The following is a 26,950-nucleotide window of genomic DNA, read 5'->3' as shown; positions in this document are numbered from 1 at the left end:
CTCCATTACAGAAGGTGCTATTTCTGGTAACCCGGCCACCAGGGAACAGGTGGCGGATGGCAACTTTGTGCCTACAAAACACAAAAGTGGTGGAAGACCTATAACAAGCATCACAGCATTATTTCACAGAGAATATGGGTTCGGTACAGAGCCCGGCGACCCTGTGGGAGGCATATAAAGCCACTATTAGAGGGGTGGTCAAAGCAGGAGAGGTGGGGGACAGAAGGCTAACACTGAAAAGATTGCTCACACTGGAAAACGAACTCATAGCACTAGAGCAGAGATATGTAGTACAGCCGGAACAGGAAACAAAGAAAGAGATGGTACAAAAAAGGGAAGAATACAATATAGTGGCTAAAGATGAGGTAAGGCGCCAATACTTTTTAAAAAGTAAACACCTATATGAGGCAGGTAATAAGACAGGTAAATTATTAGCATGAATAGGCAAGAAGGAACAAAGTGACTCCCTTATCAGAGAAATTCAGACAATTCAAGTGGAGATAATTAGGAAGCCCAAAGGGGTTATGGAAGAACTGGCCGCTCAAATGGCGGATTTCTATAAGTCCTGCATAACCATAGCGGAGGCAGAAATAGATAGCTTCAACGCTGACTGTCCCTTGGCACAATTATCCTCACTTCAAAACCCATGATTCAAGCTAGCCTGGCTGCAGGCGGGGTCCAGGGGTGGTGTCTCGGGCACACCACCTGTCGGATAGGGAGGAGGACAGCCTGCTGAACGGTGAGACAGCGGGGTAGACTTCTCCAAGGCCTGGGGGCTGCAGGTGAAGTTGTCCTTTAGGGGGCAGATATCTTCATCTGGAGCTCGCAGTTAGGGTGGTCCTCGGGACTCCCGCTGAAGGCGCCGTCGTGGAGGGGTGGAGAGGTCAACCTAGGGTGGTAACTTACTCGCAATCGCCTGGGGACCCTCTCTTGCTGGGTGGAACACCTGGACACAGGCCGTGGGCATCGAGGGTGCACAGGGGTCAAGACTCGCGCATCTAGAGTGAGGTGGGAGTCCTTAGTTGTAGGTTTCTTCAGACAGAGCCGCTGTCCTCAGGAGTACTCGGTCCTTTTGGGTGCAGGGCAGTCCTCTGGAGTTGGCAGAGGTTGCTGGGCCTTCTGGGCAGTCACTGGTCTTTTTGCAGGTTCTCTGAAGCAGGAGACAGCCCTGTAGCCAAAGCAGTTGTCTTCTTCCTTCTTCTCTGCTGGGGGTTTCAGCTTAGCAGTCATTCTTCTTGTAGATCACCAGAAATCTGGTAAGCTGGGTTCAGGGAGGCCCTGAAATCCTAGATTTAGGGGCGTGTTAGGGTCAGGGGGCAGTAGCCAATTGCTACTGTCCTCGAGGGTGAATACACCTTCCTTCCGTTCACACCCTTTGGGGGTGGGGGGGAAGCACATTTCTATCCTTATTGATTTCTGTCTTCCAAATCAAGATAGAGGATTCTGCAGGGAGGGTGTCACCTCAGCTCTGGACACCTTAGAGGTGGTCACTCCTCCCTGTTTTCCCTTATTTTCCCGCTGGACTTGCCTCCTGAGGTGGGTCTTTGTCCCGGGTGTGATGGGGGCAGGCATCTCCACTAGCTGGAGTGCCCTGGGGCACTGTAACCGGAGGCTTGAGCCTTTGAGGCTCACCGCCAGGTGAGGCTTTGTTTCTGACCACAGAGTGCACAAAGGCACTCACCCCATGTGGTCAGACAATTGTCTGAAAATGGCAGGCTGGCACAGACCGGTCCGTCCTACACTAGCAGTTGGGCTTGACATACAGGGGGTATCTCTAAGATGCCCTCAGTGTGCATATTTCAATAAATCCCACATTGGTCTCAGTGTGGGTTTGTTGTGCTGAGAAGTTTGATAACAAACTTCCCAGTATGCAGTGAAGCCATTATGGTGCAGTGGAGTTCGTAATGACAAACTCCCAGACCATATACTCAATATGGCTACACTTCGCTTACAATGTCTAAAAATGGGCTTAGACACTGTAGGGGCATATTGCTCGTGCAGCTATGCCCTCACCTGTGGTATAGTGCACCCTGCCTTAGGGCTGCAAGGCCTGCTAGAGGGGTGACTTATCTATGCCACAGGCAGTGGGTTGTGGGCATGGCACCCTGAGAGGGGTGCCATGCCAACTTTGTCTTCACAAGCTCCAAGGCAGTGTGCATGGGCTGAGTGAGGGTCCCATAGGGTGGCATAATACATGCTGCATCCCCTAAGAGACCTTCTGCTGGAAATAAAGGTTCAGGGTTAGGGAAATAACACTGGTGCTGGGGTCTAGTTAGCAGGGTCCCAGCACACTTTCAAAGTTAGCATCAAAACTAGGCAAAAAGTGTGTGTGGGGGGTAACCATGCCAACAGTGGCACTTTCCTACACACAGCATCTCTGAGAGCTTCAGATAAATATATGAGTGAGAGAGAGTGTGTGTGAGAGAGAGAGAGAGAGAATACTGCATTTGGCTGTCGGTTAAAGTATCACCTAATGCAGCAGTTCTTAAACTTATGACTTCTATGGACCCACTATCGGAAGCCGGGAACCCAAGCAATCCGTAGGATTTGAAATTCAAAACAAAGAGCAAAATTACAGAAACAAGTATATGTCAAATACACAAATTATGAAATATATTATTTGCACTGATGGACAAGACCCTGCCAAGTACACAAGGCAGAGAAGTTCAGATTGCACTAGATTCAGAGGCCAACCACTTTGAACGCCCGCAAACCATCAGTCCAAAGCAGGGCGACCAACCGGTTCCTTCAAAAGTTTAACAGTTCTTAACGAGGGCGGAAAAAAGATGCCAGTTTCCAGCAGACATCGATTAGGAACAAAAATATCTGTGCAGATAACATTTACACAACTACTCAAAACCAAAGAAGAATATTTTCGATATGACTAGTAAAAAAAAAAAAAATCGAAGTCATGCCTGTACTATCTCCGTCTACGTTAAATTAATGGAGTTTATCTCACTGTATATAACGTAAATCTACATTTTTTGTACGTGTACGTGTACAAAATGTTCTTTCACTGCGTTCGATGGGTCAAATATACACTACAGGAAATCAAAATAATCAAAATAATCAAATAATCAAAATAAAGTTGTGTTTGTTAGCTTCTACTAAAGTCTATGCCACATTTATCCACGCCTGGACGGTTAAGAATAGTCCAATGTCATGCGTGGCACCCACAGCTAGCGTTTTACCAACAGCATGTTGCATTCTGCATTCTGGGGACCGACTATTAAGAGTGCGACACCAAGGCCCCAGAGTACAAGCGTCATTAGCAGGAAAGCTAGGCCGGAAGCTAGGCCTTGCTGAAGGGGTTCTACATGGGCGTTAACATGGACGTCACCGGAAGCCATGTCATGGGGTGTATGGCACGTACTCGTGCTGGGCCTACAGGAGGGACCCTGGGGCATGACTCCAGTGGTCAGCAGGTCATAGCTGGTGCCCAATTAACAGGATAAACTAGTTAAGGTCCCGCCCGACCGCCACACAGGGGTCTTAATCTTCTAGGTTCAAGACTAGTCGGCAAGACAAAGAAAGGACTTCGAAGGCAGCACACGATGGAACAGCTCTGTGCGAGCACGCGGGGCAGTACACTACTCTGTATCGGCGTGACTCGTGGGTTTACAAATGTTCTCAAGGCTACTTAAATAAACTATCTGCAAAAACAACCCAAAGCAGCAGGGCCGCGCAATCATGGGCCATACGTGCATCCCTGTGTCAGACACCGAAAAGACAAGCACATTCCAGGGAGTCGGTCCTAACTCGTGTGAGAAGAAGTGAAGAGAAAGCCTGGGAAGGCGCAGTCTCCATTGCAAACTCTTAAAGTCACAGGGCGGCACGTGCTGGCTTCGCATCCCAAAGCGACATCATCTCCAGGACTCATTCTGGTTCTCAATAAAGCAGCACCTGACACTCTTTCTGCCTCTCAAAGCAGCATCCTCTCTGAGGACCATTCTACCGCTCAAAGCAACACTCATTCTACCTCTCAAAGCAACAACATCAATTCATTCCAAGCAACAGCATCTCAGACGCTCATACTGCCTCCCAAAGCAGCAGCATCTCGGGTACTGTTTCTGCCTCCCAAGTGTGCAGAAATACTGAAAAACTGCAAATACCTGCTCGGCTTATTTTCTGGTTTTCTCCCAAAAGACTCTCAAAAAAAGAAACCACTGAAGGTTAGAATCTTAGTTTATCAAGCAAGATCAACCGGTCACTGCTTCAAGATCCGAAATGCGCCTTTCTTTCCTGCTGCCTGCTACTCCTACAACAGATCCCCTCCCGTGACCATACAACAACTACCTAGCAGGGATTACTAAGGAGGGGGAGGGGAATCAGCCAAGCACAAAGCTATTCCTCTTGAAGCAAATTACCAAACACCAATAGGAATGCATGACATGTGGCCCCATGCTGCCAGCAGAGCAAACACTTACCCTCACAACCTGGATTATAAGGGCATGTATCGCAGTCTGGATCCAGGAGCAACTGTGTAACAAGCATTTGCAATGCAATAGGTCTGCATTTTCTTGAGTTGGAGCTATTGTCATTGTAAATACAGAACTAGACTTTTGGTGCCACATAAAGTGGTCAACCCTGTCTCTTAATTTAGTATTTTTCTGCCATATAATTCCAGTGGCCAACCATTTAACTAAAGCACTTCCATTTACCTCCTTCTTTCTTAAAACATATACGATCATCATATAAACTTTTATCAGAAATAAACTTTTGGCATTAGTGTAATGCTCAAAAAACCATAACAAAAATATAATTTGGGACAGACTGGAGGGTGAAAGGAAAGAGAGAGTAAAGATGGAGAGGAGTGAGATAGGTTTCACCTGGAGTGTGTGAACTGAGGTGCACTGATGGAGCTGCACCCGAGGTCCCAGTACTGGAGCAGCAGAGTGCACTGACTGCAAGATCTGAGGTCCTCTGGTAGACAGCGTGTGGGGTTCTGGCACAGCTGAGGGCTTGGAGTGTGTGAACTGAGGTGCACTGATGGAGCTGCGAGTGAGATCCCAGTATGGAGCAGAAGTGGGCACTGTCTCTAAAGATTGCAGAGCCCTGGTAGAGCTGGGTGCCTAGACTATAAGCAATTACAAGCGATCCTGCACCTTGCGGACCACAGGCAGGCACACTTGGGAAAGAAAATCCAAGCCAAGGAACAGCAGGAACCAAGCAACAGAAAGGGTAGAGAAGCCCACAAGGACCAGATGTGACCAAGATAACAGCCTGATTTATAGCTTTGTTTACAACTAAGCTCAGAGCAAGAAGGCTCTGCAAATGAAAAGGAGCAGGAAACAAAGTAAAACAAAAAAAAAAAGGCCCCTACAGACCAGATAAAGAGGACAAAGCATAATTATACAGTAGTTGGTCCGTGCTCCCGCACAGGAGGGACAATTAATTGCTGACCAGTAGCAAGCAAGGGTTTTAGAAGGACACTGAAACTAACAAATGAAATAGCTAGAAGCCCACAGAAGTACACTCAAAAGTAAACAAGAGGTCGTAGGCTTACGCTCAACTTAAAAACAACTGCTTGTACACTGAGATATGTGATTGTCCCAGAACCTCACTGAATTCAGAGACCCCGGATTTAGCACCACGAACATAGACCGAGATTGTAGAGCAGAAATAAACACACTTACCCCATTGCTTAGGTTTGAGAAACCTGGGTACTGAATCAAATCTATCTACTAACACTGTATTCCTCACTGTAACCACATGTGCTTCTGTCCTCACGTGTTGTGGGCCTTGTTAAGTTAGCTGTAAAGCTAGACAAGCCCAGCAGTTTGATCTAAATACCATAAATCAGGGGAGAGTCCATGTCATGCCTAGCAGGACTGGTTCCATGTGAGATCTTCAGAATAACCACCCAAGATATCAATTAATCTACATGGAGCTCTTTATATGGTCAGAGATTATCCTAAAAATCAGGCACAGATCCAGCTCGCCTACACCTACCTTCTACTCCTAGTGATAGACCTTCATAAACACAACACCGTTGTAATGATGGTGTTACCTTCGATAAACACTCCTCTTTTAGGGTATGCATCAATCCCAGACCAACGGATCATGTTAGGAAGTCCTTTATGCACAACATGGCACTGCAGCCATTTAGCAAGCTCCAAGATGCTTTCCAACAGCATTTTAGAGAGCCCCTACATCACACTACAAAGCAACAGAGCTAGGTAGGTTAGCCACATAACATAACCCACTGGGTAACAGACGGCCACTCACCACAGGGAAATGGAAGTAATAGCTATGTTATAGGTATCACTAAGCCCATATAATGAACTCCCCCCAAGCATTAACCAGAAAACAGTCTATATAATCAAATACACGTAGTCCTGTCAACGTGATGCTTGCTCCAGAACTGTGTGAGAAAGGCACCTTTCAGATTTCCTACACCCAACACATGTCCATAACACACCACACAACCGAAACACCCACACTGCCTTCTGCACAACGAACAAATGGTTCCTGGGTTCAGGTTAATCAATACCAAGACGTATTCCACAGTAAGCCTGAAATAAACCATCAACTACACGTCTCCAAATACAGGGCTAAGGTCTGCGCCTGCACTGACTTGCTTTCAGACATACTTGAGAAATGGATCAAATCCTAGTGTGTAGTTAGCTTTTGGGCAGCTGCCAAAAGCGTAAAAACAAGAAGCTAAATAAACAGAGACTTTTGACTGTATTCTAACCGATCTGCTGGGAGGTCCGGCGCCAACATCCAGAAGACCTTGGAGTTATTTCCTGTCCAACATCTCAGTACCGATTGTACAATCAGGCTTCAACACAAATGAGTAACACTACAATAAACAGCATTCACTAACTGTGTCAAAGTTATTCAATGAACCATCAAAGCCTGTTTATTCTCAACAGCTATATAGGGGCTAAATGAGGGGCTGAGTGGAACATAACTAGTATGCAGGTATGTACTTAAGAACACGTTCATATTTCATAACTGATCGGGTCCACTCATCGCTAAAAGCCATTTCAGCTACCTGCCAACATTTCCTTAAACACCCTGCACCACTGAGGCAACCATGTGGGTTATAAGTTCAGGAAACCCCGCCCTGTTTGCAATGCTCAGTGTAGATAAGTATCCCTCCTGTAACTGCCAGATCTTCTATGTTCACTGTATCCTATATTCAACCGCACAGTAGAACACTAAAGAAGGCGGCATCTTCACGAGACTGAATTACAGGACACAAACTGGGACACCATTGTCTTTAAGCTTCACCATAGGTAGAGGGCTCACAGAATATGATGGGCTTGACGTAGGTTACAGCTTCCCTTACACAACAATGGTATTGCTTTGACTAACCAGAAGCTCCACTGAGCGCAACACAATATTGCAAGGACCCAAGTCAGACAGAGAATACACTAACCACAGTGGAGCATCTACAGAACTAAAATTTCCACAGATGCTCCACTGAATAGTATTTAGCATCTAGGTGCAACCAAGGCTTACGTGATACAAGAGATATTTCCTAAGCGGTAACAGCCCGAGGAAACTACACTAACCATAATGTGGCCTTAACAGAGTCTAACCTCCCAGGGGAGGATCTCCTCACTAAAATGGGGCAAATAGGTAATAACAATAGAGCCTTCATTGCACACAATGGGGCCTCCATGGTCCCAATGGCTTAACCAGCTCCCAATGCCAGTTACAATATACCATCAATGGACTCCAACTACTTGTATGAACTCCACTGGTCATGGGGGGATTTTTATAGGCTCTTACCCAAAAGGGCCTCCGAAAAGGCTGCATGAGGGGCATAATAGTATGCCCATCTAAAATTATGGACGTGTTTACCATAACCGTTCACCACAGATAGAACATTCTAAAAAGAATACTTCCCTCTTGAGTATGGGTTTACTACAAAGCTTACCTATATAGCAAGTTACCTGCCCACAATTCATCCAAAGCAAGTGCAGCCGAGACAGAACCAGAGTCCAAATTCTTAAACAACTGCTACATGCCTAGCAAGTTAAATCTGAGAAAGTTAAGTTTCAAGTCATGTACAGAACCAGAGGTATGCAATGTTTAGGGTAATCTGATCAGTGAGGAGGTGCACAAAACCTGCCACGGTTGCAGCTTTAAAACAACAACAGTCAAAAAGGGCATTAAAATGACCATTTAGAGAGAACTAGTAGAACTTAACACAAAAGAAGTATAAGGATGTGATAAGCCATGTTAGGCATCAACATCGAGCATTTAAAATGTGATGGAATGGTAAGACTGATGTATGGTAAACCTGATGGGGACTCTGCCCACCAGCTAATTTAGGTCTCATCCGAAAGGCAGTTAAAACTTTTAATCAAGTAACACTGCCCGACACTGGCTAATTTTAGATGAGGGATGTCTAGCAATGACCCACAGGAGATCCACCCATGCCAAATTTTCTTGATAGTCACTTGAGATAAAACACAGTAATACTTACTGTGAATCAATTAAGGTCAGTGATTCTCCTCCATCTGTGGCAAGGATACTGTGCTCTTGGACCAGTACTGGACATCTATGAGTCAGATGATATGACTGGTAAACTTTCGGGTACACAGCCATAGCACACCTGAAGCAGTATTTAAAAAAAAAAGAGCATGATGTGTGCATCTCCTCCCCAGCTCTGATGGGCTTTCGAAGGCAACTACCTGTTCAGATATACTTCAATCTTAACAAAACGCTGACCCTAAATCTTTTTTTTTTTTTTTTGTGTTACGCCATGTTATGTGCTGTGCTAACATGAGATCTAGCAAAAACTACATTGGTCTGTAACCAGACCCCACCCTTAACAAAAAAGTAAGCAATAGTGGTAAGAGTGGTGCCCAGAATCAATTAGCCAGCAACGGCAAGCCCCCCATTTTAATAGGACATTTATTGGAGCCAAAAAGGCCTCAACACCCACTTCCACCCATTAGGGCATTTAGGACATCAAAGGTTGTATTTTTCTCTATAGTGTTGGCTGCAAAAATGCTGCCTTGAAGACACGTGACATTGCGACTTAAATCAAAAAGAGCTGCTGCACCTCAAGTCCTGGATCTCAGTGCTTATTCAACAATACTCCGTAGAAAATGAGCTCCAGAATGGGCAGGCCTCCCTGCTTTAATGCATCCATCACGTGTACAAAATGATTTCTTAATTATAAAAAATACAACAAAAACAGACCACGAGAACGTCTGCTTTCATCTGAAACTGTCAAAATTAGCATTCCGTAATTAAACATCACACCCTCTCAATAACCTAACCAGCACGATGCAACCAGGTTGTGCCAACTATTTAATCTAATTGACTAATTACAGATTTCAATTTAGTCAGTTACGGAGCAACTGTTGACAATTTGTTTTCATTAAGGGCACAACGGAATAAATATTTAGGCTGGCGCTTAGAGGGCTTACAGCAGCGGCCCTGCTCGGTTTACATTCAATTACACTGGACCGTGGTCCGTACATTGAAGGAAACAGACCACCAGTTGCAGAGTGGCATGGTGGCACAGAACTATGTGCTGACAGACCTCTCATCATAATGGAACAGGCAGCAAGAACAGCCCAGACATACACTCAAGCAAAGACCCACTGGAAGTCAGGACACAGATCCAACCTAAGAGAACCGCACAAAGCAGAACATTCACTCAACAGCAGCACTACCCACAACATTGTGCCGTTACTTGGTTTCAAAAGCAAGCATTTATGCCTCTTTAGCTTCTCTTTAACCACAGATAACAAAAATAATTCTAGACCTTTTGTTAGCGTTATATGGTGCATACTTCCAAATGCACTACTTTCATGTGTACTCAGTTTTTGCCACAGATGCAAATGATGTACAGCTATATAAAGTAATATTTCCAAGATCACACAATATGGTCAAAGCAGAGAAGTCAGAATTTAAACCCAGTTCTCCAACTTAGCCACCAAACAACAATTCTCTTCAAGGTTTTCTTGCGCAAAGATCTGGGAAAAGAGACTTCTGTTGTGTGGAAGTAGAAATCTCTGCATCAAGTGTTAACTTCAAGGTTTATAGAGGGTCATGTCCACAACCAGACAGAAAATAGGCACAGCGGTATGAAAGTTAGAAAGGTGTTATGACCTTTACTCACAGCATGACACAAGCAAACTTGAAACAGTCCAATGAGAACACTCCTATTAATTTAGGTAGAAAATGAGTCCTGTTACTTACGATTATTTCTGTTTCTGATGCGAAACTGAGCGTGTTCTCAGTCCATGAGCAAAAATAAGTCAATCAAAACAAGAAATTCCTGAAAAAGCCGTAAACTCCAATTCAGTTTGGACCGTAAAATGGCCCTTCACATGGGGGTGGGGGGTATAAACTAGTAATCTGCAATTAAAACATATTACAATAATAACTGGATCAATTAACCCAAACAGATTATAACAATGATTTATAGGTGGAAAACAGGTATGTTTAGGTAATGTCTTATGCTCCTGAATTTCAAACTATCATTCAAGTGATGCATTATTTACATGTTTATTGATAATGAACACAATCATTAGTAAGTGATATGTAAGTATGCAGCACGTTCTCTGCTTTTTAATTCATCTGACCCAGAAATAACAGTTTTGTGAAAACTGCAAGGGTGGTAAGTCCATAATTATTTGGTAAACACTGCAGCCATAGAACCACATGCACTGACTGGCCCTCACCAGTGTCCACTGTTTTATCATGAACGGTAAAGACAGCCTAAGCCATTTAACTGCAAGCAATATCCATGGTAAGCCACATGAAGGAAAAAGCCTTTTCAAGCTAACTACAGGTATGTGGAATTCCTATCACTCAACGCCCAGGACATATTGTTTGGGAGTCAAAGGCAACAAGTTTTCATGTTTATTTTGTCCTTGGGACAAGTAGGCCCAACGCCTTGCAGCACTAACCCTTTTGGCTGCCAGTTTACAGAGAAGGGGAAATGTTTGTAGTTGAGGGAATATTATGTCTGTTCATTTGTTAATGCTTTTCAAACTTGTATTTATGGTTCATTAATGAAAAGCCTACATTATTAGGGTGAGCAATGTAAATAAACGTTTTAAGGTCACACTGCACTACTAGCAGTGATTCCAGTTAAAACAACTACAAAAAAAAAAAAGTGTACACACGTTTGAAATGTTTACTAATATGAGGCAAAGTATAATGCTCCCAGAATGCTCTCTGATTAGATGCAAATGTTTGCAGAAGCTTGTAAGCAAGAGTTATGATTCTTTGCCTTCAAAATAAAATGTTCTGGAAAAAAAATGGCAGTAGGAACTTTTAGGTGCTAATTTTTTTTTTTATAAGCGTCACTTAGTTAAATGTGTCGATGAATGCTAGTATTTCCGTGTAACCATTTTCAACAAGTTTATGGGAAGCATGAAAATAAACAAGCACTGGCAAAACCAATCGATCCAACATTTTTTGTGAGTCTTTTGGGTCAGTCAATGTGTTTCTTGTATAGCCATTGCTTTTGTAACACTTTATTGTTGTGGAAGCTGCCAGGCCCTCACCATTGTAACAAACACTGCCAAAAGGAAGAAAAAAAAATTGGTCTCAGAAAGCACACATTGGAAGTAGTGGCGTAACAAAGGCCCTCAGGCTCCCTTAAAGGGCCCCCCTCAGCACAGCACCAGCCCTGAGTGAGTCCCCCTCCAGGTTTGTTATGCCACTGATTGCCACAGTAGTACCTGAAACTGAACAAAACTACTTTGTGCGCCAATATTCTCCTTGTGGAAGAGCAAAATGCGATCACTCACAGAAAAGAAAAAGACGATAGATAAACAGAAAATGTCTTTGTTAACACCAGACCTTATTAGGGACTCTATACTTAAAGAAAGTCACAAAAGTGCACCCATGCTGTATGTCCTTGAATTAGTGGCTTTCATGAATTCACAAGAACTTACAGAAGTAGACCAGGAAATCTGACTCCTAGAAAATATTTGTGAAATGTATTTTAGCACCAGCAAATACTCATATGTAGATTTGCTCATGTGAAAATCTATTTATTGAGCGTTTGCAAATTCACTTTCACTCCAACCACTTTTTTCCCCAACCCTAAAAGAACTTCTACTTCCGCCACTGTCAGGAGTAAATTTCCAATCTTTTTCATTATGGAAAAAGATTAGAGAAGAGCTGGTGAAAATCCTTAAAACATGCAAGTTAGTAGGTTTGCAGACTTAAAGGCACTCTAGCCCTGGAACTATTGCTTGCTGCTTCCTCCAACCCGAGTATGTAGACCTGCAGAAAGGAGTTAAAATAAGAAATTTGCTATAGTAGGGATTGAAATTGCAAGTATTCAAGCCCTACTATGGCAGTATCCCTGGCATAATTAGAGAGGCTATTATCAGAGCTCTTACATAGATTTCCGTCATAATTTGTCACTGCACTACATGGCACCAAAGGGACAAGTAGATTTTTTTTTTTTACAGGACAAATATTTAAGAAGCAACCTGTCCCATGGGCAAGTAGATATCTTATTAAATTCCACACCCCTGTAACTACCCACAACAAGCAGGTAATGTAATCAATACAAGAAAAAAGAAAACGTGTAATATGGGCCTATATGCCATCTCCAATGTTGTCATCATTTCGTCACAACCCATCAACGACAATGTAGGATATAGTTTACTACATCATACATTAATCTGTGTACTGCATCTTTAAATGATACCATGTGCAGGAAATAAGATCTCGGTGTCAGAAAAGTTCAACTGGACCAAATGTCACGGCTGAAAGCTATACATTTAACGGTGGGTAGTAGATGCAAGTATCAGTGTTTACAGGATGGTAAGCAAATCGAGAACAAAAAACACGTTAGCAAAATCAGGTAGAAACTGCAATGATCTGCACTAATGTGCTCACTAAAGAATTGTGCATAGAGGAATCTAGGACTTTGGTTAAACATAAAAACGCACATGAAAGGTGTATGGAACAGACATTTATCATACTTCACTAAAGCAAAGTCAAACCAGTCTACAATGGGCTCACATCTTGAAAAAGTCTCCTGTAAGCAGCCCAGAACTAGCTTGAAGGTGGCTGGGTACATCACAGGCGCTCAGCATGGAGCTGCCCATGGTGAGAGCATGGTGTAGGGTGCACAACCTTGGTGAACGATTTCTGATGCATTTTTTGTTTTAGCTGAATAAAGTCAACAAGACACTCTGAAAGACTTGCTCCTAGTCATGGAAGACTCTGAAAGAACAAGTGCTTAGAAAGAAAGCAGGATCAGACAAGCAGATATAAAATATTGCCATCTCGGTCTTCAGCAAGAGAAGGTGCGCGTACAGAGCAACATTATGTGCCTCGAGTTCCTGGGGCGAGTCCAGAAGCTCGAGAATAAGTACCAAGAGAAAGGTTTAAGTAGACATCAAGGAAAGGCATATTAAAAATATATCCTTAGATAGTATCAAAAAGTTACCATTTTAATACAAATTCGAAGACTATCTGCTCTCACAGACACCATACAACCCAGTGGCATGAAAATTGCTCCACATCTCTAAAGGCAACGAGGTTAGCCATCAATTAAAGGTCACTCATCCGTAAGGGGTAAAATGGCAGAGATGCTTTAGGAAGAGCCGCACCTTGCATGCGAACTTAACAACGGGTTCTTCCCAGCCCACCCTCCACGCAGATTTTGTGGTACTTTCAGGAGATATTTATAATACACAAGGTGGGTCAGACCAGCGCCCTTTATTTTAAAGATGTTAAGCCTCATCTGCTCCGGGACTTTAGTACAGATCTGAGTGCGATTTTCATCCTATGCTGAAGACTTTCCATGCACAATAACTGCAGGTGGGAGCCATAGATGTAAGCGGCGAGTTTCATAGTATCATATTGGAAGCCATGATCGACAGTGTACTTACTGCTTGGCAGACTTCCTACACAAACAGTCCTCCTTAACTTGGTATACGACCCAAATGCCTCAAGTCATCAAAGAGTAATTGGGGATGGATCACACCTTACAGTACCTCCTAAATGTACGCACAAGGTCCTGCGACAGGAGCCAATGCTTGGTTCAACCACAATTTCCTCTAACAAGCCAGTCTTGCATTTCCTCTCCTCTGCATACCTTTAAAATTAATCTCACGGTTGTGCACACAAGTGAATCTCCCTTGGAAGATGGGGTGTGTGTGTGTGAGCAGGTGTGGGTCCCTGGAGTCGAGGCGCACCTCACTGAATCAGTCCAAGAAGGACAAAACCGGTCTGGGTCTGTTTGGGTTCCTTACACATGGGACGTGCCTTAGTGGTTTAGTCCAGACTGCCCTTTTGATGTTGTGCCAAGACTTAGTTCAGCATGTACACTCCCAGGTATGATGTGAAGGGGAGCAAAAAAACAATGGGCCGGAATACGGCCTACACTGATTACCAATGGTTGAAATTAATTCAAAGCATTCCTAGCTATCCCTTTTTGTGCTGCACCATCCAAAAACTCAACACACGTCTTCTGGTATCAGAGGCTGTGCTCCTTGAGCCATCAGGAAAGTTACCAGTGAAAAGGGTAAAGACTGGCACACAGTTACGTCTCCCATGTGAACAGACAACACCCCGAAGCAGGGAATTAAAAAAAAAAAATAGACAGTTTCTGGTACCTGGACAGGTTAGCCACTAAATGATTTGATTTCTGATTAGGTGCTAAAAAACAACCACATTTAAGTAAATATTTTTTAAACACACAACCACTGAACATTAGATTAACATCCAAGAGGAAAGATATTAATCTCATGGTTACGAGGAGGCATTTCTAACTGCTCGAGGGACGTTGTGCACACACAAAAATCCCCCAAGAGCCACAATCCTAGATTGAGGCGAAGCAATTAAATCTGAGATCCTTCCAACCTGCTTGGGACGAGATCAACTCCCATGATTCTAGTGATCAGGTTCCACACAATGCCCTACTCTGCCATTGGCTGTTTGACTGATTCACCACGGTGCAGAAGCTAGGAGACTTCACAGCCAAATCCAATTGTGTTGGCTTTCAGCTTTCTGAAACGTTGAGCTGCAGCCACCAATCAGCCAAGATAATGTGGTGGTGGAAATCCTGTCAAGCTCTACAAACCCCTCCAAGTCTGAAGAGGTACAAAGGAACCAGGACAGAAAAGGGCTTAACAGGATATTCAAGCTGCAAGGTAAGCATGCAACAGAAAGAGGACAGGTGGCATGGGTCGAGGGTGTGACTGAGAGGCAGCAAACTGAAGCCACTCAGAGATAAGCACACCTGGTCAAATGAGTGGTGTCACCTAAACTGATGGGACCATGTGCGGAATGTGAAGATTCGCACTCCCCTCGCTTCCCCCTCCTCCCCCAAATAGCTCACAGAAAATAAATGTCCATGGACGTAATGGGGCCTCCATGAAGGGTTAGGAGAGGGTGGGCGTCCCCTGAAGGATTGAGGTCTCCCCTGTATCGCAGGGGCCTATGTTGAACCCCAAGGAAAAGCATGTTACACCCAGCAAATCCAAATCCACTAATCAAGGGTTGCAAGATACACCACACTCAAGAGAACTCGTAGAAACACGTTCAGGTGAGAAAAAAAGAAGTCTGTGGACTAGATGCGTTGCCCTAACACTGCCAATTGCTCCAGCTACTCGATCAAGGGTCATAATGTAGCTGACCTGGTGCAGGACAACTTGACCATGTACAAAAGAGGTAGGATATATTAGTACACCTGCCAAAAAAACTTGCTGCAAGCTGCATGCCAGGTTCACAAAATGCCTCGAGGGCTTGACAATGCGAAAGGCCAATATTCGCACACCTCCATGTGGTAGTGATGTAGGCTTGATACTGTGTTCAAATGATGTAAATGAACAATCATTCTGCCTTAATAATTAGCTCAAATGTTTTCAACGAAGTGTTGCCAGCTTAATGCTGTGTTCATGTGACCTTAAAAGAAGGACGCAGCTTGCTTAATGCTATGCTTACATCACCTTAGTGAGCAACACCACCACTATAATACTGTAGCCAAAGGATGCCATGGAACAACGATGACAACTGCATCTCACGGTCACTCATAGGACAACCCTTTAACAGCCCATGTTCCCATAACTTCACATGGCACTGCTGCTAGTTGCATTCCATGCTCACTCATGGATCGACCATGCAACAGCCTAGATTCTCGAATGCAGGCATGAACTAAAAAGGTGCTTCCAACAGAGTTCACGGAAACATTGCTCAATCCATGACCAGCCCCTTTCTTCGTACATTACAGGATGTCCCATATACATTTTTCTTGAGGCAGAATACAATGCCCCACACCAACACGTTTTTTGTTCATGTTGGTAAAACTCTCTGGGAAAACCCAGGATTCGGCAATCCTCTTACCAAGAATAATGACAGTTCCCAAAATATAGTTCCGGGTACAACAGTAGCAGCATAGGTTTACCATCCCATTACACGCATGCTCGGTCACTTCACTTCAAAAGCCTGCCAGTTCCCAAACAAAAGGAGCAGGCCATGCCAGCACCATTGCACAGGTAGCCAAGTCACATCAGATGAGGTGGCCCTCAGAGGACTTGGTGTTCTCACCAAGTAAACACTGGTGGCTCCAGATGGACCAGCCAGAAACAATGCAGTGGTTTCAGAATCCTCTCACACTCAGCAGTCAGTGTCTGCACTGTCAATAATGCCAGGAAGTCAAACACAAACAAATGCAACTGCACCACGTTCTTACATGAACAAAAGTCAATAAGAAGGGAAGGAAGTGGCAGACCACCTTCTTGGGAAAGGAGGAGACTCAGAGGCACCTATCTACCAGGTTCACCCACTACCCCAAATCCTGAGAGGTCACTGCGCGTTGGGGACGACCATCACGTCAACATGTACTCAAAGACTACAAGATTTTTATTCATGTCAATTCCCAGAGGTAAAGCCAACCCTCCCGTTCAGAGGAAAGGAGTTGTCAAACAACCCTCCTGAAGGGACAATAACTTACAGAGTAAAAATTGGGGGGAAACGCTGTTTCTCTCCATTTGAAAGCACCTTCTTAGTCCACTTGCTGAGTAACAAAGGGGCATGCTAGTCACTCCGTTGGTCAATGTGTACATTTTGTGTAGCCGAGCTTAACCTGGCTCCAGAACATCTCTGGTAAAACAGTGACTTTCAAAGAGACCCTCAAATGCTGTAGCAAGAGCCAAAAGATATACCTAACCGTGCAGGTACAAACGCCAATATAAACACACCCTTGCAAATTCACAGAATGAAAATGACACCAGTATATCGTAGTCGTGTGATGTGCAAAGATCTACGTCTAGAAAATATGCAAACGAGTACTGTAATGAGCTAAAATTCTTTCACAAGTGGAAAAGTGGTTTATTGCAGAAGCGCCCCGTATTTGTGTGAACACTATGTTCCTTTTCGTATGTATTTTCAGGATTTCGCATTCGTTTATTTTTTTATCGATTTGCTGTTGTTTCAATGGGATTTTTTTCATCATTTTTGTAGCACAAAGTAGGAATTCGGATAATTGTAACATTTCGGTCAGAGCATAGTCTGCAAAACTGCGCTCCGGACATCTTGATTTGACGGAATGTACGAAGGTGAGCAGCTTTTGTATCTGTGAGGGGCACCAATCAATGCCAGATTGCCACCACATTTGGTGCAACAGAAAACTGCATAGTTCAGCAGTCGATCCGAGTGGCCCTGCAAGACCCTTCACTAGGAGAACCCTGCAGACGATGGCGGACAAAACTGAACACACAGCCATGTACCAAGCAAAGCTGTTTCAATGATAAATCAGTACATACCAATCAGATGGACTAAGCCACTTGTACCAAGCAACGCAATTACGATGATGTTAGGTACCCGGTCACTCAAACAAGACTGTGAAATGGAATCCACAAGCATGCATTATGCTTGAGGCCGAATTCAAGCCCCGCAGCGCCATGATAGGGCTTTACTTTTTACAGCTTGCATCACTCACTCCAGATGGACAGGTTCATGACTCCGTCAAACCATCCCAGTTTAAAGTGTACTTTATACCTATTTTCGGCCCTACCACCCACTCTAATGCCCATAAAACCAACAGCATCAATTGTCAGAGGCTTTCTTTTGAAAGAAGCAAAAAGCCGAGTTAACACTTGCTCCGACCTAGGCCCAAGATGACTTCTGCAGCCCTAAAGCCAACTGTGACATACGTGTGTACAGCTCGACAAGCAAAACATCTACATTCTACAGTGCTTTCAAGAGAAACTTCTAGGACAGAAAGTGTGTAACAAAAAGAGGCAAAAAAAGGCTCTATCATTACTCCACTGTGGTTCTCTGAAGGTGGAAGACTTATTATCTAAACAAGCATGTGCAAAAAGACAAACACACACACACTGAGGAGGGTATCTGCATTATTCCTACAAGTTTGGCTTATAATCAGTCTTCTTGTCACCCAGGAAGTGAGCAGGCGGGACTGACAAAACCCCATTTTTCATTGTCTGTAGCTAGATGAAAATAATCATTGTTTGCAAATGCCATAAAAAAAACATGTCTCTCTAGGAAGGAGGTAGTCAACGTTTACCTTCCTGGTACCACGCAACACCTATGCCTTTTAACACTGTATTCTTCCAAGAACTTTTGAAAGATCATGGAAACATCTCTCGAGAGCCTGCACAAGGTGGAAAGCTGCTCATCCAAGGAAGCAGAGTAAGAAACAGCATAGGTGTCAGATGTATGTGTGCCTCAACCACCTGAATAGTCATGAACCACTAAACACACATATTACCCTCTATTGACAAAACAAAACAAAAACAAAAAGCAGTCACCAACCAGCCTCAGAATTCCAGAAGCAATTTTTGAGATCCATTCTGCAGTTGCGATGCGAGTGCAGTGAAGGAGGTAAGTTACCTAAAACCCTAATTTACCCAAAAATTGGCTTGCTCGTCTCAAGCACTCTGTGACGCAAGCAAAGAGTGAATATGACATAGTTAACTACAGAGGTACAGCATGACAGTAGCTTTGTGTACAGGCACAAGAACGTGTGCTTAAAACCCCAAACAAGCAGGACATCTGAAAGGTCAGAGCGAATTCCAACACATGGTAGTAAACGGTGGCATTTCCTTGTCCTGACTACATTCAATCACAACGTCATCGCAAGATCTCAGAGAAATAACAACAATGGAGGTAATGGAAAAAGAACACTATTTAGAATAAAAACCTAGAATATCCTCTTCTCGAAACAGAAGCTTCCCGGTGTCTGCAAGCTTGAAAGATGCCAAGCTCACCTGCTATGTTACCAGATGAAGACATTGGGCATCACCACAAAAGGGCCTGCCAGCTGGGCTGCGCGCTCGGCCTGCACGGCACGCTAGAGCCACTCAGCCCTATAATTATCGGGAGGATTAAAAAATGGTTACTCACGTAATCGTGAAAGGCTTTGGCCTCACTCGAGTGTTCACAAGTGTCTCGCCTTTCCGGGGCTGCACAGTACAGGTCCCAAAACACGCTGTAGCAAGACAGGAAAAAAAGGGGAGATCGTGTTACTAATTATTACTTGTACACAAAAAAACAGCAAACAATTATCAGCAAACGCAGAACACAGCACCTAAAATTGCTGCAGCTCCTTTCGAAATCACAGGGTACGAAGGCCCCCACTAGGGGCTTCGAGAAGTTGAGAAAACTCTAAAACAGCATGGAGAATGTAAGGTAGCATTAAAAATCAAGGACAACAGCTTTCGTTGCACTAAGAAACTGAAATAAACTGGACACCCTTCAAGATACTGCATTCCAATCTTAAAATGCAAGACCGTTTGTTACTTTCCCACCCACTAGTAAGCGGCAGGTAAAACTACTTGCATCTTACACACATTAAAAAAATCTCTAAAAAATTAGTATACCCAATTCAGTTTTGAGATCACTTTTGGGAGGATACCACACAGTAAAGTTTGAATAAAATTAAAAACGAAAGAATCCTGTAGCATACACACATGTGCAAGACAGATAGCAGCCCCTGCACACTGTCATTATGGTTTGTTGAAACAATATCCCTTCGGCTACTCTGACCTGTCTCCGGGTATCTACAAGTGGAATCCAACCTTTAACGGTTTAACTTGGACTCTAGGGTGATAAAAATTGGAGGCTCGTCATTCATAAACAAGCACTGCAAAGCCAAAATGTCTGGAGTTACCCACCAATATTTTGGTTTTGTCAATGCTTGTTCTTTTTTTTTTTATAATCATGGATTTTGTAAAACGTTATTTTTTAGAGGTGTTTCAAGGCCCTCACCAGTATAAACATGAATAAATAAACACGGACTAAAAACAAAATATGTTTTGGCCTCACGATGTACACAGTGCTCCAACAGCCTCTGGTAATATAGTAAACTCTTGGTGTGGGTTGCCTAATGCAAAAGAGCAGATGCCATCAGTCACATAACTGGTCAGTGACTGAAGTGGGCTGACCTACTTACTACCCGTGAGGCTTGGAGAAAAAAACATGAAAGACAACAAACCAATGGATGGGGTGGGCTGGCTGAAAACTCCCACGTATGTGCAACTATATAAGTATACGTGCGTATATATATATTTTTGTTGTTACATTTTTAAATAAAGGTCCTTGACTCGTGCCATATCATACAAATAAGGGGCAGATCAATGGGGAGGAGGTGGTCACAATAGCAACCTTCCACTGTGTGTGTTTGCTTTGGGAGAAGGCCGAGATTGAGGCAGCAGACGTGTAGCCTTCATTGCATGGCAAGTCACAGATCTCCTCCTTTGTCGACTGACTGGTGTACACACCTCTCCTTCCCCCAAACTCTCATGTGAACTACTTAGAAAACTCAACTAACTGAGGACATGGGTCAAGTCATAAGCTGCAGAAGAGGACCAGTCACTATTTCTGAGCCACAGCCCATATGCCCTTAAAATATTACCCTGCAGCCCCTAACAAGACTACTGCCAGTAAGAAAAGCAGAAACTACCTGTCCCTGTACCAGTGTACCCCAGAAAAGTGTTCCACACACAACTGCCTACCTATTCTGCGCTTGCAACAAAAAAATGCAAAATGTACACCTTCTAATGGGCCGAACCTGTTAAAAAACAACACCGATTATATAAAGGGCGCTTTCCCCACATGACCTTCATTTAATTAGCCTAAATGAGAAAAAAAACTGTCTGTTTGGGATACCTGATGCATGCAGCATCTGCACAACAAAAAGCACACATAGCTACTGAACATAACCACTTTCAATTATTCAACATAGAAAACAGGTCATATGATTTGGTGGACTGTACAACTCTTTTCCAGCAAGAGAAGCACACAAACAAGTCCAAGTCAGAACACATAGCAGTGATCCTGAATGGCTGAAGATATAGCCAATGAGCAGCTAACAGTGGGCACTAAACCAAAGCGGTGATCGGTAGCTCACAAGTTAACTCTCCGCAAAGACGACGAGGGAGAGGAGCAAGGAGTCTCTGGAAAAGCCAGTCACCACTGGGAGCATAGCTTTTAAACTAAAAGCAGATATTAAACTCTGTGGAACAGACTTCTGGTTAGTAGTATCAGAGTACACTGCCCCACAAGCAAGTACGGACTAGCAGCCACTTACCACCACCATGAATGTAAAAAACCAGGAGGTTCCCCTAACGTGATATTTTTCTCCCACCGGATCTGCAAAACAACAGGAGACAGGTGAGTTGTTGAAGGGGGGGTCACATGTTTATTCAATGGCCACGGAAGTCACCTAGAACAGCGTGGTACAGACGCAAACCCAAGTGGCAACATAAGTGACCAATGGTGCAAACAACGCCCCCCTGATCTGTAATGGAAGCTCAAGGCAAATGGAGGGCACGTACCTCTGACAAGAACGTCTGTGCGGACTTCTGGGCTCCGACATGCAGCAAATACTCATAGACGTACAAGGCTAGTCTGTGAAAGGACAATAAAGAAAAACAGCTGAATAAAAAGGATAACCGCGTTACATCACAATAAATTCCCCCCAAAGACACGTAAAACCGTAGAGGCGGACTTATCAGGGATAGAACGGTCTCATCCGGGACAGAGAGTCTCATTTGTATATGAAAGTTCCCCTCTCCAAACAGTGCTGTCAAACAGGATGTGGTGCTCAGCCACAGACTGGACCCACCCCGTCTCTAGTCATCATTTGCACTACCAACAAATTCTTAACTCTAAAGGTGAACATACTTGGCGAATGTCTTTATGCATCTTTGGTTTAATCTGTGTTCAAAAGCCGATGGCTACAAGTGGTGCTTGAAATAGAAAAAAATAAAGTGCAGGTACTCCGTGACAGAGCACCTGCGTGTTTCAGAGAAGTGCCAGTACTATCCAATTAAAAGTATTACGTTTTTCTCGAGATGTGCCAGTACTCTCCCTCTCAAAATAATAAAAGTGCCGGTACTCAGTACCGGACCATTTAAAGCACTGGCTAAAGTGTTTAAAATGAGGTTGAAACAGTCAAACCAACTCTCCCACCCGGAAGACTCCCACCCAAACATAAGGCAGACCCCTTGCCGATGCAGGATCCTCGTGGCCTATGGCCAACGGATGTGTGGTCGCTGGGGTAACGGTAGCATCTTGTGTGCATGCCTGATTCACTGCACTGTTTGCAATCACCCCCAAACTAAGGGAAGACTGGAAAACTGGAGATGAGGTTTAAAAAATCCTCAACCCAAAAAGGAGGGGAGGGGGGTAAAATGCTATACTCAAAAAGGTATGATAAATTTTAGTTATGGCAAGGATGGGGCCCACGACCACCCAGCATTCAGGCAGACCCACCGCTGAAGAGATGTCGGACAAGATCACCCCATATACATTTTTTTTTAAAGTGTCAGTTTTTCCCAGGGATTGAGTGGGGACCGAGCACTTCCCCAGTAGAGATAGGAGTGCCAATAGTCGCTCATCACAAAGAGGCATCTATCCAAAGGTCGCGAAAGCAACGATAATTATCCCCAACTCCTGTCATTCTCCCAGAGAGGGAATTGGCCTTGAGAATGTCGTAACATAAGTAAAAACGGCATCAAAGTTTCCTTTCTCTGCAAAGAACAGAGTATAGCGTCCTCAGCAAATGAGATATATAATAATGACGCTTCTCTGTATGGGGACTGAAATTCGTCCACGCAACTTGTTCTTTTTTTTTTTTATTACTTTCACTTCCACCAAACTAAGATGCCTGAGGTCTAACAAAAAGGTGTATGATCCAAAAAATCCACAATCATGCTGCCCCTTCTGTCAACAAAAGACGTATTCCATAATGATCCCCAACAACACAGTCACAGAGAGGGTGAGCATCTTGCTTGTTAAACACGAGGTGTAGAAAATGACAATATATCGCCCAGTACACTTTCCGGCAGAAGTGTGAGCGAAGATCAACGCCCTCAAATACACACAGATAAATAAAGCAAAGATCTACCCAGTACAGCATCTGGAAGACGATGCCAATATCTCCCCCTGTACACCATCAAGAAAAGGAAGACAATATCTCCCCCAGTATATCACTTGACAAAGAAAGCAAAGATCTCATCCAGTTCACCACACAGCAGTGTACGCCAAGACCACCTCCTCCAATACTCAGAAAAAAATGAAGCCAACAGCTGCCACAGTACACTACCTGACAGATGCGAACATCTGCCACAGTACCCTACCCGGCAAAGGAGGCCAACATCTGCCACAGTACACTAACGGGCAGAGGAGGCCAACATCTGCCACAGTACACTACCTGGCAAAGGAGGCCAACATCTGCCACAGTACACTACCTGGCAAAGGAGGCCAACATCTGCTGGAAGTGTACTGGGGGAGATCATGGCCTCTTCTGCTGGTGTACTGGGGGAAGATCATGGCCTCTTCTGCTGGTGCACTGGGGGAGAAGAAGCCATGATCTTCCCTAGTACAACCAGCAGAGGAGGCCACCTGGCAGAGGGGGCAACTTCTTTCTCAGTAAGCTTCCTGGCAGAGAAAGCCAATACTTATCCTAATACATTTCATGGCAGTGGACGACTAGACCCCACACCCGCAAATACACACAACTGGGGGGAAAAGTTAAGATATCCACCCTTACACTACTAAGCAAAAATGTATTATCCAGTACACTGCCAAAAGGAGCCTGTACTCTCCCTCACCCTATAACAATCATGTAAGAGGATCCAAGACGTCCTCCAGGACACCCCTGATAGGGGAAATGAAGATCTCTCCCGTGTACACAACGGGTAAACAAAACTATAATATTACCAACATGTATGAGTAGAGTTATTTTATATATCATGTAAATTGATTTAAGATCCCTACAAAACCCTCCAGCCTAACAGCTAGTCGTGGAAAACCCAGTGACACCTAACTGCACAGAACACGCCAGGAAACCAAGGATATACGCCCACCTTCCCACCTATCCCCAAAAAAATATACACCACAGAAGAGGTGTCTGCACTGTCCCAGAAAGCACAGCGTTAAAATAACGAAAAAACAGACTTTGGGAAGTGACTCATTTTACCAAATACAGATCAGCTATAAAGAGTTAAAGCAGACTTGGGTGGTGAGCGAATCCGCCAACACATATCAAGCAAAGAAATGGTATGTGAACCTATCCCCAACACAAGTTAAGCCTAAGTAAGCAGTCAAGGCTCTCCGAGACATCAGACAGATGGAGCGCGTGGTCTTCCCCAATAAACCAGGGTATGGGCTGCAGCAGCAATGAGCAGGAACCAAGACCTCTAAACAACAAAGGAGCCGACGACTAACGGCAAACTGGGCGAGAACAGCGATGGCCCCTGTTATATGACCCTGAGGGAGAACGAATTAGGGGCGCCCCGGGGCAGGGGGGGAGCTGATGTCAAAGCAAAGAGGTACCGCTCCCTACACATATACACCCACAAGGAGGGCGTTCTGTACATAGGCATAACAATGGAGCCTCAGCGTCTTCAGCCACAGGGGTCAAAGCATCAGACTGAAGAATTCAGGAGGACACACACTTTACTCTGCAAGAAAGCTGCCGATAACCTGAAAAATATTACCAACCCCACTCCACTCCTGAGACCCAGCATTTTCAACATCGTAGACATGAGGATTCAATGGGAGAAGGGGTGGAATAAACCCTGCAGCAAAAACCTAGGGAATGTCCAAAAATATAATGAGTTTGGAACAATAAAACAAAACCCTTACCACAAAATAAAAACGACGGGTGTAATAAAAAGGCATGATAGCGCGGTAAAAAGGGGCTCAGCAACTTCTGTAATAATACAAATAAGATGTACCCCCAACTATGCGACTTGTAAGGAAGTCCGCACCAACAGGCACATGTCTGCGACTCATAAAGGCACTGTGAGCAAACCAAAAACAACGAAAACAGTGTATGCAATCCCCCAATAAAACAATGAGAAATGCAACACAAAAAGCCACTATAACCAATCACACACCCAAGGGAATTCCAAAAACAGCCCGGCACAGCGGGAGTTAACACTCTTCCTAACCCAGGGGCTTCAATAATAAACATGCCACCCGGGGTGACGGTTTTACGGGACACTGCAAGAATGACGGACTATTGAGGGCTACAACAATGACTCTGCCGTGTAGGGGTCAAAATGTACCCCTCCCCCATGCTTGGGGCTCGGAGACAGTATTCCACGGGGGTGCCGAGCAATCCTATTCAAGACTCTGGTGACCCTCAATCCTAGGGTCGCAGCTGAGCCTCTCGATCCGGGGAGTAAACAATACACTCTCCATTCAGGACGATGAGGTCCGCCAGGCAAGGGGCGAACAATGGCCACCCCATCCTGTTAGCTGTACATGCCCCTCCAAGCAGGCACTCAAACATGCCGCCCCTCCATCCAGGGGGTCCAAGAAGTGACCAGGGCCCCCTCCAGCCATGAGATGAGCCCTGCCTCCTCCATCCTGGGGGTGAGCAATGCCACCATACACATGGGGGGTCCAAGAAGGGAGCAGGGCCCCCTCCAGCCGTGAGGACGGACCCCTCCGCCCTGGGGGTGGACAGTGACCCGTCCATCCAAGGGGATGTTCAAGGAGCTGCTTCACAGTCAGGTCCGGGCCGGGGCGCCTCGTTCGCGCAGGGCTGAGCCTCGCACAGGGTTCTCCGGACAATGGAAGCCGCTCTTACTTCTCCCGAGCCTGCCCGTCCGAAGGCACCGCCGAGCCCTTCCCTTTGGCGAACATGGTGCCGGCTCTGCTCCCGCTGAATCAAGCCTCCGGCTCCGCTCTGCCTCGGTCCTCTGCGCTCTCTTCTCCCTGCCTGGCTGTCAGAGCGGCCTCCTGGGCCCGGACCCCATCCTCTCTCTCCTCTCTACCGGAGCTCTCGCTTCTCTGCCCGGCACAGCCACACTTCGACACCCGGCGGCGGCTCTAGGACACCCGCTCCAGAGCGCACAGGACGTGGGCGGAGCCAAGCAGGGGACGCTGGTACTTCCGTCGGCCAATAGGCGCCCGGCGAACGACGTGCGCGATCCCGAGGACCGAAGAACGTGTCAATCAAACCTAAGGGCACGCGCGCGGATGGAACACAGCGACAGCTTCTGTTTTTTGTTCTGAACAAAGTAGTAAGTTAAGGTTAGATGAGCCTGGCGGTGCTGTCCAGGGGAGGGGAGAAAGTGTGAGCCTGGAAAGGGAGTAAAAAGGAGAGGCGAAATTACGCCAGAGGTACCCTCAAGAAAACGAAAGGTGACGAAAAATCGAAATGGGATGTCGGTTCGCTGAAATTATAGAAGTAACGAAAGTAAAACGGGGGTGGGGGGTGCAAAACATGCACGATTTCCTTTAGTACCTTTATGTGGAATTTCTAAACAAAATATAAAAAATACGCTATATTACGTAAAACACGAATCTGTCTTTGTGTGCAATATTTTAGTGTGAAATGTAACTGTCAAATTTAGGGGTGAGAAAAGCACTTTGTGCTTAAAACACATAGGGCCTGATTACAACTTTGGAGGAGGTGTTAATCCGTCCCAAATGTGACGGATATACCACCAGCCTTATTACGAGTTCCATAGGATATAATGGACTCGTAATACGGCTAGTGGTATATCCGTCACATTTG

At 44.8% G+C, this 26,950-nt stretch overlaps 1 protein-coding gene across 4 annotated transcripts in view; it reads right to left on the bottom strand.

Annotated features, from left to right (window-relative positions):
- The window catches only part of SSBP3 (single stranded DNA binding protein 3), a 277,102-nt gene extending 250,807 nt beyond the window's left edge, over positions 1-26,295 (bottom strand). For 2 of the 4 annotated variants that reach the window (XM_069232624.1, XM_069232625.1), the window contains exons 1-4: positions 26,018-26,295; positions 21,750-21,822; positions 21,503-21,564; positions 19,318-19,402 (exon numbers count right to left, since the gene is read on the bottom strand). In XM_069232624.1, the coding sequence (XP_069088725.1) occupies positions 19,318-19,402; positions 21,503-21,564; positions 21,750-21,822; positions 26,018-26,073 (276 nt within the window). In that variant the 5' untranslated portion in view covers positions 26,074-26,295. The remainder of the gene's footprint in view (positions 1-19,317; positions 19,403-21,502; positions 21,565-21,749; positions 21,823-26,017) is intronic. The other 2 variants (XM_069232626.1, XM_069232627.1) reach the window with 2 other exon arrangements.
- Positions 26,296-26,950: the final 655 nt, after the last annotated feature.

Source organism: Pleurodeles waltl, chromosome 4_2 (assembly GCF_031143425.1).
Source record: "Pleurodeles waltl isolate 20211129_DDA chromosome 4_2, aPleWal1.hap1.20221129, whole genome shotgun sequence".
In the NCBI taxonomy this organism is placed as follows: domain Eukaryota; kingdom Metazoa; phylum Chordata; class Amphibia; order Caudata; family Salamandridae; genus Pleurodeles; species Pleurodeles waltl.
This window is presented reverse-complemented; position numbering and strand designations above follow the sequence as displayed.